This window comes from Telopea speciosissima, chromosome 9, assembly GCF_018873765.1.
Source record: "Telopea speciosissima isolate NSW1024214 ecotype Mountain lineage chromosome 9, Tspe_v1, whole genome shotgun sequence".
In the NCBI taxonomy this organism is placed as follows: domain Eukaryota; kingdom Viridiplantae; phylum Streptophyta; class Magnoliopsida; order Proteales; family Proteaceae; genus Telopea; species Telopea speciosissima.
In genome coordinates, this window is record NC_057924.1 from 42,987,421 (window position 1) to 42,998,189 (window position 10,769).

Here is a 10,769-nt window from a genome sequence, read left to right on the forward strand (position 1 = left end):
CCGGTAATTTAAAAAGATAACGGATTGCCGTCAGATCCAATCTTTGTAAACATGGAAACCATGAGAAGAAGTCGGTAGAGTCTGAGAGAAGTTGACAGCCCATGAGAATAAGAACCTTCAATTTTTTAAACCGCTGTCAAACAAAGAAATAATATAATTAAGTCTTCAAATTTAAAATTTGATAATAATTAAACCAAGTGAAAAAATAAAATTACAATCATACTATATATACCTTTGTATTATTTTCAGGTCTATCATTCCATTCCATGTTGATGTAACTCCAAGATAAGTCAAGATGAACTAGTTCATCGTGATAAAAATTGACTGGTGGAATTTTCAAACGGGCAAACTGGTAACTGAACCATCTTAATTTAGAAGGAAGGTGCGAAAAATCCCCAGTGATGATTTTCTTGTCAACTTTGAGAAATCTTAAATTGGGCATCTTGGCAAAGTCATCAAAGCTTAAATCATCTATTTCCACTCCAGACGGAAGGAGGATACCTTCAACCATTTGAGTTCCCTACAGCAGAAAAATAGTATTCCAATAAAGAAAATTTAATGCATACACATCCCAAAAAAAAGTGAACGAGAAAAAGATGACACTCACCTTGCCTTTTTCTAATACTTCTAAGATCTCATTAGCAGACCACAATCTGGTACGCTTGGTAGGATCCCCATTGATGTCTTTCAAGACAATTCTTCTTCCCATAAATCGAAGTTCATCATGCATTCTCAATCTGCCATGATCATCAATCTTTAGGAGGTGCTTTTGAGTAAGTTCTTTTATGGCTAATCTTGGATTCAACTCACAAGCTTCCCATAATGGAATTGCTTCTTCTCCATTCCAAGGATAAGAATATAAAAGGCAATCTGCTTTCCACCCAATGAAATAGCATGCAATATCAAGAAATATGATTTTTGCTTGGTCACTTAGTTTTTCGTAACTTATCATCAACCTTGCAAAGACCTCATCATCATAGCTTCTTATCAACATTCCAGAGACCTTGTTATCAACGATATCTTTCAATCCTCTTAATGTATCTTTCCATTCATCTTTGTTTTTGTCACATAGAAAAGAACCCAACACCTCTAGGGTTAGGGGTAATCCACCAACATGTTGCACGACTTCACATGAAAGCTCCTTAAAATCTTCAGGAGGTTTGCTCATTGAAAAGGCATGCAAACTAAAGAGTTGAAGAGAATTCTCAGCATTTAGTTCTTTAGGCTTATATATTTTGATATCTTTATCAGATTTATGTACATTCAAACAATGGTCATCTCTAGTTGTTATGATGACCCTGCTTCCTTGACCAAACCAATTTATTCCACCAGCTAATGCATCAAGTTGTTTATAATTGTCCACGTCATCGAGAATAAGAAGAATTTTTTCTCTATGAAGTCTCTTTTCTAACAATTTTGATCCTTGAGAAGAATTGCTTATGTCTTCGTCCCTGTCCAAGATATCTTTAAGAAGTCGCTTCTGCAAAGAAACTAAACCCTTATTTCCTTGTGAAGCTTCTTCTCTCACATCTATAAGAAAGCTACTTCCATTAAAGCTTCTAAAGATGCAATTATAGACAGCCTTTGCAATAGTTGTCTTTCCAAGGCCGCCCATGCCACATATTGCCACAAATCTTACATCATCGGAAACAGTATTTAACAAAGGAAGTAGTTTATCAATGTGGGAATCTATTCCAACAGGGTGTTTACATTCATCCAATGGGGTGCGTTTTAGTACTCTCAAAGCCGTTTGAACAATTAACTCGACTAAATTTGACTGATCCCTGCAATTTCTCATGTTAAAGAGTAAATCACAATAATAAGTAACGATGTGTAAATATCTAGTACAAAAAAATAAGAGATTCCTCAACTTTTAGATGGAATAGAAAAAAAATACTATAAATGGTAATCACTAATAATGAGAATCAAGGGTATTTTTTATTGTTCACATTTGTCTCACAACTAAGCCACAAATATCATCAAATAATGCATGCCAAATCATAACAAGGAACAAAATTGATACCTTATTGATCCACATGTAGAAAGGAAACAACGTCAACCTTTGATGGACCAAACAACATTGGTTTAAAGAACAAAGATAGGAGGTCAACAATAGGTTATATTGTCATATAATATGTATCACAGTATAAGTTGTTTAAAATTTGTTTGTTTTGAAAACCTAAACGCAATATTTATTTATTGGGATAAAGTTCTCTGCACTGGGGCGCAGGGTACGCCCAGACACATTAGGGGTGGGCGAAATGACCCCCCCTAATGACCTAAACCCCGCCCTTGTCCCGCCCCATGTGTCCGAGCATAGGCTGTGCCTAGTGCAACTCCCGAACAGAGAATGTGCGCCCTTATTTATTTTTTTAGAACCCTACAGCTAATTTGATAAAAGTCAGAGAACAAACTACCTGAGGAGAGGGTAATTTTATGGTAATTAACTTCCTTTTTGTAGGTAATAATTCATTCCAGTCAATTATGCATTATCATGAAGCGTGGCTCCCCATTGCACGTATGTTCATTAGTAAACATATGTCCTTTTTGTTACCAAGAATACTCCTTGTTTGCCCTAAAAGATGGTGCTACATGTGCCCACTGCTAAGCATACATCCAGCGGAAACTCGCTCATTGTCATGGTCAGTCTAGTACTATAGTGATTTAATATTAAAATACAAAGGACAATTTCTCTTCAATGTGAAAATTTTGTTTAATTATAATTGCTTGCTATGCTTACAAACTTATGCTCTTGTTTTTTAAAACTTTGGTTCTACTACTAGTTTTTTTTATGTATAATATTTTATTGTTCCCAATCAAATTCAGTCATTTTGGTGAATTTATGGAAAAAAAAATAAGACTTCCTCTTTTGTAAGAGGGATCTTAAATAGTATCGACTTTTGAGGATGAAAAGTGAAAACAATCGGATGATTAGATATGATGAAAATACACAAAACAATAGCGGTAACATAATAATTATGGATGAGATAGCATCGTTCTACCTCCCAGCTGACAAGTCCTTCTTGGGCTGGGATTTATAGAACCCGGGCCTAACCCAAGGTGTTAAGTCTAATCAAAGCTCAGCATAGCCCAACCTCAAGCTCACACATGTAGGACTCAGCCGAACCTAGTTGGGCATGAACTTAGAGCGGGAGAACCTGAGTTGTCTAAATTAGATATACAACTTTCACATCTTAATATGTATCCAAAATCCAGATACAGATATAGTTATTAGTCAATAGCTGATATCATGTGTAGAGTTGGAAAACTAGGTTTTCTGACTCGACTCGTTTTCTAGAAAATCTTGGTGACTCGGCCTTGTCAAACCCGGTCAAGGTGAGTCATATTTTTTTTTTAATTTTATAATGCAATAATATGTAGGAATTAGTTATATATATATATATATAAATACATAAAAAAAATATGGGAAAATTAAAATATAAATTCAAGGAATCACATATAAATGCACTTTGATTTTATACCATTGAGCAAGAGAAGGGAGACAAGGAGTTGAGGGTTTCTTATTGCTTTAGAATATGGATGTACTCTTTTACTCAACTCAATTTTTAAGTGAATCGCCTTTATTGTTTTTAAACAAACAATTAAACTCGCCAAGTTTGTGATGACTCAAGTAAAAATTCTGAGTCTTATTTGACTCGGATGATTATTGACTGAGTCTCATCGATTTTTACCCTGATCTACTCTACATGACTCTTGATTAGGTTTTCCAAATTTTTAACTCAATTGAGCTAGGCAACTCGGCCCTGTCAAAAGCTGATTTTCCAACTATTTCATATATATGTATATATTATATTCGAACAAAATCACATAAATATACTTAAAATCAATGGCAAGCAGATGTGATAGGTATATACACCTACTTATTAATACATCTAACCTTTTTTTTCTTGTTCTTTTTTTTTTTTTTGGTTAAGCTAATACATCCAACCGATCCAAAAGAGGAGGAAGAAGAAGATAAACCCTCAAGTTAAAAATATAGTACATATGAAGAGTGGAAACAACTAGCTTAGGAATAATATGTTTGTAAGGAGAGTAAGACGACTTACTCAATGGTTGCGTCCCCCTTGAGAGTCCATCCCTTTAGATCTCCCACCTCTTTCAAAGCATTCTTCCAGCTCTCTACAATAGCAGGCTTATACTTCCTCTGGTGTTCCTGAAATGGAACCTCAAAACTTCCAGTCTGATGTCGAACATCCCGTGGTTCAACATTAATGAATACAGGTAGAATGGTTTGACCGTTAGATTTACGGCACTCCCAAATCTCAGCAAGTTCCAAGAGACAATATTTGCTCTCTCCATATTTTTCAGAGATGACAGGAATCGAGATTTCAGACCTTCGGATAGCTCTTAGAAGAGATGGGCAAATCTCTTCTCCTTCCAAGAGTTCTTCGTTATCTCTGTATGCTTCGATTCTAGCTTTTATTAGAGCATTGTAAAGCAGACTGACAAAGTTTGTGCGAGTATCTGAACCTCTGAAATTGATAAACATATCATAAGAAGAAGAAGGACGACGGGAGGACGCAGATGAAGAACTACTACTACTACTACTACTAGCACCTGATGATGATGAAGATGAAGCCATGAGCTTGCAGAGATGGTTGTTGGAGCTGTTACCGGCCACAAGAAGGATGATAATATTGATATGAACAAAAAATCTCTACCCACCCACATCAGAGAAATCCTACTCTGAAGGGATGATTAGTGCCATTCACCTTACACCCCGACTCGATTTTCCATGCCAAGTGGTGGGGCCTTACAGAGATGCCGTGTGCTTTAGGAAAAGTAGCGGGGCACATGCGTGCCCGACAATTTGTAAACGGAAGGAAACTTTCGGCTGCATTCACACATCTTCTTTAATTCCTCATGGGACGGGACCACACTTATAGACTAGCCATATGATACTAAACTCCACCCGTGAGCAAGCTCTTCACGTCTCAGATTCTACCCAACCCTTCACTTTTCTTCTCCCTTACATATCGGAATTGGACAGTATTTTGTCAATGCTCACTTCTTTTCTTTCCCAATTTTTCTCCCTTTCCTTAAACTACTACTCGAACGTAGAGAAAAAAACCAGATCTGTAGTAAAGAAAAAAAATGATCTACTACTTTACATTCTTTTACTCTCCTAGAACTCCATCTGTTTCCTAGATTTCCATGCATCACCTGCGACAATCTATCGAACCCCGATTTGATACTATATGTTGGAAATGAATCCACATCTTCGAGGAAAAAACCATGCAAACAATCTTACATAACATGAAAAAATTAGTGTGGTTTGACAGGAATGTCTACATCTGTCCGAGAGAACCAAAGAGTTTTTCACTATGCCAAAAAATAGCTCTACATTGCCCTCCATCTCACAATATGATCAACGTTGCTTATGTCTAGGATTTTCCCCTCAGAGAACCATATATAGAAAATCTTAAAAACCCTTATTCACACACAATTATAATTTCTCCCTTGTAAATTTAATGGATCCAAAATCCAATACAAACATATAGAAACTCAATAATAATTATGCATATCATCACAGAATACAATACATAAAACCTAACAAGGTAGAAGAAAACTTTCTCCTATAAAGTGAAAAGATAAATTGAAAGGAAAGAAGCTGTTTACACTGACTCCCATCAATAGAAAATAAAAAGAACAAAGTTTCCCTTCACCCACTAAGGAGGATGGACGAATTCCTTCACTTAACTGATGCCTGATGGGTATCAGTGCTTTTGAAAGGGCATCGGACAGTGAGAGAGGCATAATAATGACTATAAATGCCACAATTTTCCTTCACCAACTTTGGAGGAAAAGTTTAACCGAGAAGGAATTTGCAAAAAAATGCAATCAAGAACCTAAGGATTTTCGCTGGATTTGCCGACATCTCACCTTATTTCATGGAATAAACGAGACGCAACCACAGACCGTAGCTTTAATTATTCAAAGAAACCTTTTGCTTAATGGAGACAAAGCTTTGATGAAACCCATAAATTTATTTGCAGACGGTGATTAATTTAGGTAGAGCTGTCTTTACAACTTTAAACATCACAATACACTTCTTAAAAAAAATTTTATTTCGGAAGATCCTTTCACAGAATTCTTGTACAACAAAACGTATATTAATTAAGGGCTAAGAAGTCATTGTCTGGTCATGTAGTGCTTACAATAGCGCTGGGGCTAATGAAAGGGATCCTGCTCCTCTCCGGGGAACTCAGCTTCCAGGGAGTGCCCATGGGGGGCATCCAAGGGTTGGGCTGTGCCACACACATCTCAACGCACACCTAGAGATGTGTATGGTACAGTCCAACGGTTGGATGCCCTCTGGGCGTGCTGGACTCCCTAGAGAGGAGCTCAGTGCTGAGGCATCAGTACAGATGTGATTTTTTATTTCATTGGGATAGAGTGGTTCTTTCATACACTTCTATGTCTAGGCATACGAACCACGCAATTAGGTAGCATTCTTTTTTCCATTAATCAATTAGAAAAAAACTGTCCCAAGTAATTAAAATTGGCTACATGAATCTTACTTTAATGGCAGATCCTAATTTGAGCTCAAAACATTGAATCACAACCCTCTATACAAAAAAAAAAAATTAAATTAGGCAAAAATTTATTCACACCGGGATTATTTTGAACCGTTGATTTTAAATAAGATTGATCTCAGCCGTTAAATTAAAAAAACCTGAAAACCTATTACCAGCTGTCCCGGTTGAAGAAAAAACACACGCTAGAGGAGACTCGTGAAGAGTCCAGCCCTCCTTGTAAGTTTTCTAGTGGACACATGTCCAACATAAAACCAAAAACCGATCGTTGGGATTTTTCTCTCAATTCTTAATCTATCTTTCTTTCTTCTTCTTTCTTCTTCTCCGAAAGGTCCGTTGCCAATGGTAATGAAAGCAGGTGAACCTGTTAAAGTCTACCCAGCTGCAGCAGGGACCAGTGCGTTTCAGGATTAGGGAATGAGGCGAGCTCCTTTTTGGCCACAAGTGATATCAGAGCTTTCAATTCTATCCAATTCCCTATCTTAGATTTTGGGGCTCCCTATCATACCAAACCCACCCTGTTATCTTGGTCCTTCAACTCTGATTCACCATATTTTATCCATCCAATCCCAGGGTGACACTTGGAAGCTTGAAGCCCAAGAAACACATTCTGTCCAAGATTCGCATATCACGCGCAAGGCGGTTAAACCGATATAGCCACGTCACCATAGACGACTAAGGAAATTCCTAAAGGTGTTATGAATAGTAACCATAATCCACGTATGGAAGATTCCTAACCGAGAACGACTCAATCTCTGGATGAGGAAGGAAACCAACTGGGATTGGGGTGAAACTTATATAAATAGAGGCCATTGAGCCCCAATTAGGGGAGTTAGATCAATTAAGAAATCAACGCTATTTCAGGACAGTTCTTCGTTTCCTCTATTAGTTTCAGTGTTGCAGAGAGGGAAACCTAATAATGAAGGCAAACATCTTTCTTTGTGCAACATTTTTTGCACCGTCTGTGGGAACGAAAAACCAAAAACTCGCGAAGATCCCTTGTTGACTAACACTTGCAACTAGTCAAAGATTTTGAAGGCCGCTGCCACTACCGTTGCTCATGCCACTGCTTAAGAGGGGGCACCAAAGGGATCCTTTGGCCCTCAGGCCGGATGGGAAGTTGTGATCATTGAAGAGGATGATTGACAGAAGGAAGATTCTCAACCAAGACTCCCTGGAGATTCACCGCGGTTCGTGACGATGGAACAATTCGAAGCGATGCAAAATCGATGGCAAGACCAGATGAACCAGATGATGGAAATGTAGCATAACATCCTACAAGGAATTCCACCGCCACCCCCGCATCCCTCTCAGGTGAAAGAAAGAACCCATTCCCCAGAACACAGTGAAAATCGTAGCGATGCAAACAATGTTTGAGGAAAGGGTAAAGAAACTCTAGGGACAATAGGAGACAAGAATCTCAGATGACCAAGGTGGAACAGACCTTGAATGACAACGTGATGGAGCTGCAAGAGCAGATCCAAGAAGTTCTAAAGTGAAAGAATCAGGCTCCAAGCCACGACTTCACAGACGAAATCAGAGCGGAGCGCCTACCTTGGGGTTTCAAGATGCCAACCATTGAGCAGTATGGAGGCACGACGGATTCGGAGGACCATCTTGAAAAATTTAAATCTTTGATGTTCTTTCAAGGGGCATCAGATGCTATTATGTGCCGAGCATTCCCCTCCACCTTGAAGGTGAGACATTGGGTTGCGCACCTGAAGCCACAATCACTCTCTAGCTTCGTGGAGCTCAGACGGGCCTTTCTTACAAATTTTATGAGTAGCAGAGTCCATAAAAAGACTACAACCAATATTTTGGCCATCCAGCATGGTTCTGGTGAAACGATCAGAGACTTTCTCACAAGGTTCAACAACGAGGCGCTGGAGGTACGAAATTTAGACCCAATTGTGAAGTTCCAAGCCATGCACAGTGGGATCAGAGATGTTGAACTGAAGAAGTCTCTGATCATGGATGAGCCAATTGATATGTATGAACTTTTCTCGCGTTGTGAAAAGCATATCAATCTTGCAGAAGTTCTTGTAGTCAAGAAAGAGAAAGAGATAAAGCCCGATAAGAAAGGTCTGGAAAAAAAAAGATTCCCAACCTGGGGGAAAACCCTAGAAGGATGGCAAAGACCAGAAAGATGGGAAGAGGAAGAGAGAAGATTATGGGTTCCTAGAAGTGATTCGAAGTCGGAGCCCATGTACACTGCCCTCACGCACAACCGGGCATACATTCTTAATGAGATTAAAGACCAAGTAACCTTGCGCTGGCCGACAAAGATGATAAAGCCTGCACACGACCGGAATAAGAACAAATACTGCAGATTCTATTAGGATCATGGCCATGACATGGAGGAGTATAGGCAACTGAAGGATGAGATTGAAGCCCTCATTTAGAGGGGCCGCCTAAGCAGATTTGTGAAAAAAGAAGGCGGTGATAGAAGACAGGGGAACTGAACCCGAGAACTTGAGAAGAGAGCAAAGTCCCTTGCTCGGTTGGGCAACAATGAAGATAGGGCAGATCCGGCGGGGCGCAGGCGCCATTCCGAGAATATGGCCCTCAAAAAGATAGCTACAATCTTTGGGGGCCCAGGCTTTGGGGGAGAGTCCTCGAATTCCAGAAAACATCATGCTTGGTGCGTGTTCCAGGCTGAAATGCTAGACGAGAAAAGAAAAATCGAGCAGGAAATAATCTTCTCGAATAAAGACCTCTCTGATATCCAATCACCCCATGATGACGCTCTGGTGATCAAGATGGCCATCGCCAATTGCTCGGGGAATCAGTCTTTTCAAGTCACAATGTCCTCAAACTTTTGAGGATGTTGAGGCTATGAAGAGAATTCCCTATTCTTCGGCAGTGGGAAGTCTAATGTATGCCATGTTGTGTACAAGACCTGATATTTGTCATGCTATAGAGATTATGAACAGATATCAATCCAATCTGGGACAAGAACATTGGACAGCTATCAAGGGGATCCTCAAGTATCTAAGGAGGACCACGGATTACTTCCTTATTTATGGTTGTGATCAGCTGTCAGTGGTTGGATACACCAATTCAGACTTCCAAACTGACAAAGATGATAGAAAGTCCACCTCTGGGATGGTTTTTATGATTGGTAGGGGTGTAGTGATTTGGAGGAGTGCCAAATAGAAGTCAATAGTCGATTCCACAACAGAAGTTGAGTATTTGGCAGCTAGTGAAGTAGCCAAGGAAAGTCTCCGGCTCAAGAAATTCTTGACTGACTTAGGGGTGGTGCCTGAGCTAGTGAAGCAACCCATACCATTGTTATGTGACAATAGGGGAGCTATAGCATAAGTGAAGGAACAAAGAGCTCATCAGAGAAATAAGCATGTGGAGCGAAAGTATCACTTGATTTGTGAGATCATTTAGCGTGGTGACAATGCCATAGCTAAGGTTGACATTGCAGATAATTTATCTGACCCTATGACTAAAGTGTCCTCTCCTAGTGTTTTTGAGAAACATGTTGAGAATATGGACATAAGGTTCATGGGAAACTGGCACTGATGTACAAACTTCTTTTTGAATTAATAAATTTTAATTTTTTATTAGCAAGATCACTTATTGAGCTCAGTTGTTGTCCATAGGTATTCATACCTAAAACTATTCACCACTAGGGACAACACTGGACATTTTATTAGGCATGATGGTCACACTGTGTGTGCTTAGGGATGTTGTTTGCTTTCCAAGATACAAGTGTGAGTGTACATACAGTGTTTACATTGGACTGGATCACTTGACAATTTCACATGTGGTGTACTGTCGGTTTATAAGGAAAATGAAATTCTCTTAAGTAGTTCACGATTAGTCCCTTGATCTGAGGGGTCCTTACCGTTGCATTCATATGCTGTGTGTTTTGGTGCACCAACGGTTGATGCCTATCTGACTATATACCGGTGCGCTGGATTTAGAGTGTCTGATTGTATTCGGAAGAGAGGCCCAACATGGAACCCACAGCCATACGTGGGGAATATGTTGACGTGAGTATTCTTTACAGTTGGACACAAATCCGGATCTGATAGTATTTTCTAAATGTTTTTGAAATGTTTCTAGATATATATTTGTTAAACCATTATCTATTTTCTTGAACATTTGTTTTGAAATGTTTTTCCTCCGTCCAATCAAGGTAATAGAATCTCTAGTACTATGTATCAGTTCATTGAAGATTGACAATCTCGAACACATGCC

The 10,769-nt window shown here is 39.1% G+C and overlaps 2 protein-coding genes across 2 annotated transcripts; one reads left to right on the top strand and one right to left on the bottom strand.

The window, feature by feature from the left end:
- Window positions 1-30: 30 nt before the first annotated feature.
- LOC122638930 (disease resistance protein L6-like) lies at window positions 31-4,510 on the bottom strand. Its single transcript, XM_043831780.1, has 4 exons — window positions 4,068-4,510; window positions 608-1,784; window positions 233-520; window positions 31-81 (listed from the first exon to the last, which is right to left on the bottom strand). The coding sequence occupies exons 1-4, from the start codon at window positions 4,508-4,510 to the stop codon at window positions 31-33; spliced, it is 1,959 nt and encodes a 652-aa protein (XP_043687715.1).
- A 3,615-nt stretch (window positions 4,511-8,125) lies between these two features.
- LOC122638931 lies at window positions 8,126-8,896 on the top strand. The gene has a single exon (XM_043831781.1). The coding sequence runs from the start codon at window positions 8,126-8,128 to the stop codon at window positions 8,894-8,896; it is 771 nt and encodes a 256-aa protein (XP_043687716.1).
- The last annotated feature ends 1,873 nt before the right edge of the window (window positions 8,897-10,769 follow it).

Coding starts and splice junctions, on each gene's coding strand:
- LOC122638931 (XM_043831781.1), top strand. CDS start 8,126: ATGCCAACCATTGAGCAGTATGGAGGCACGACGGATTCGGAGGACCAT.
- LOC122638930 (XM_043831780.1), bottom strand. CDS start 4,510: ATGTTTATCAATTTCAGAGGTTCAGATACTCGCACAAACTTTGTCAGT. Junction 1,785..4,067: donor AAGGGGGACGCAACCATTGA/GTAAGTCGTCTT, acceptor GAGAAATTGCAG/GGATCAGTCAAATTTAGTCG. Junction 82..232: donor GACCTGAAAATAATACAAAG/GTATATATAGTA, acceptor AACTTCTCTCAG/ACTCTACCGACTTCTTCTCA.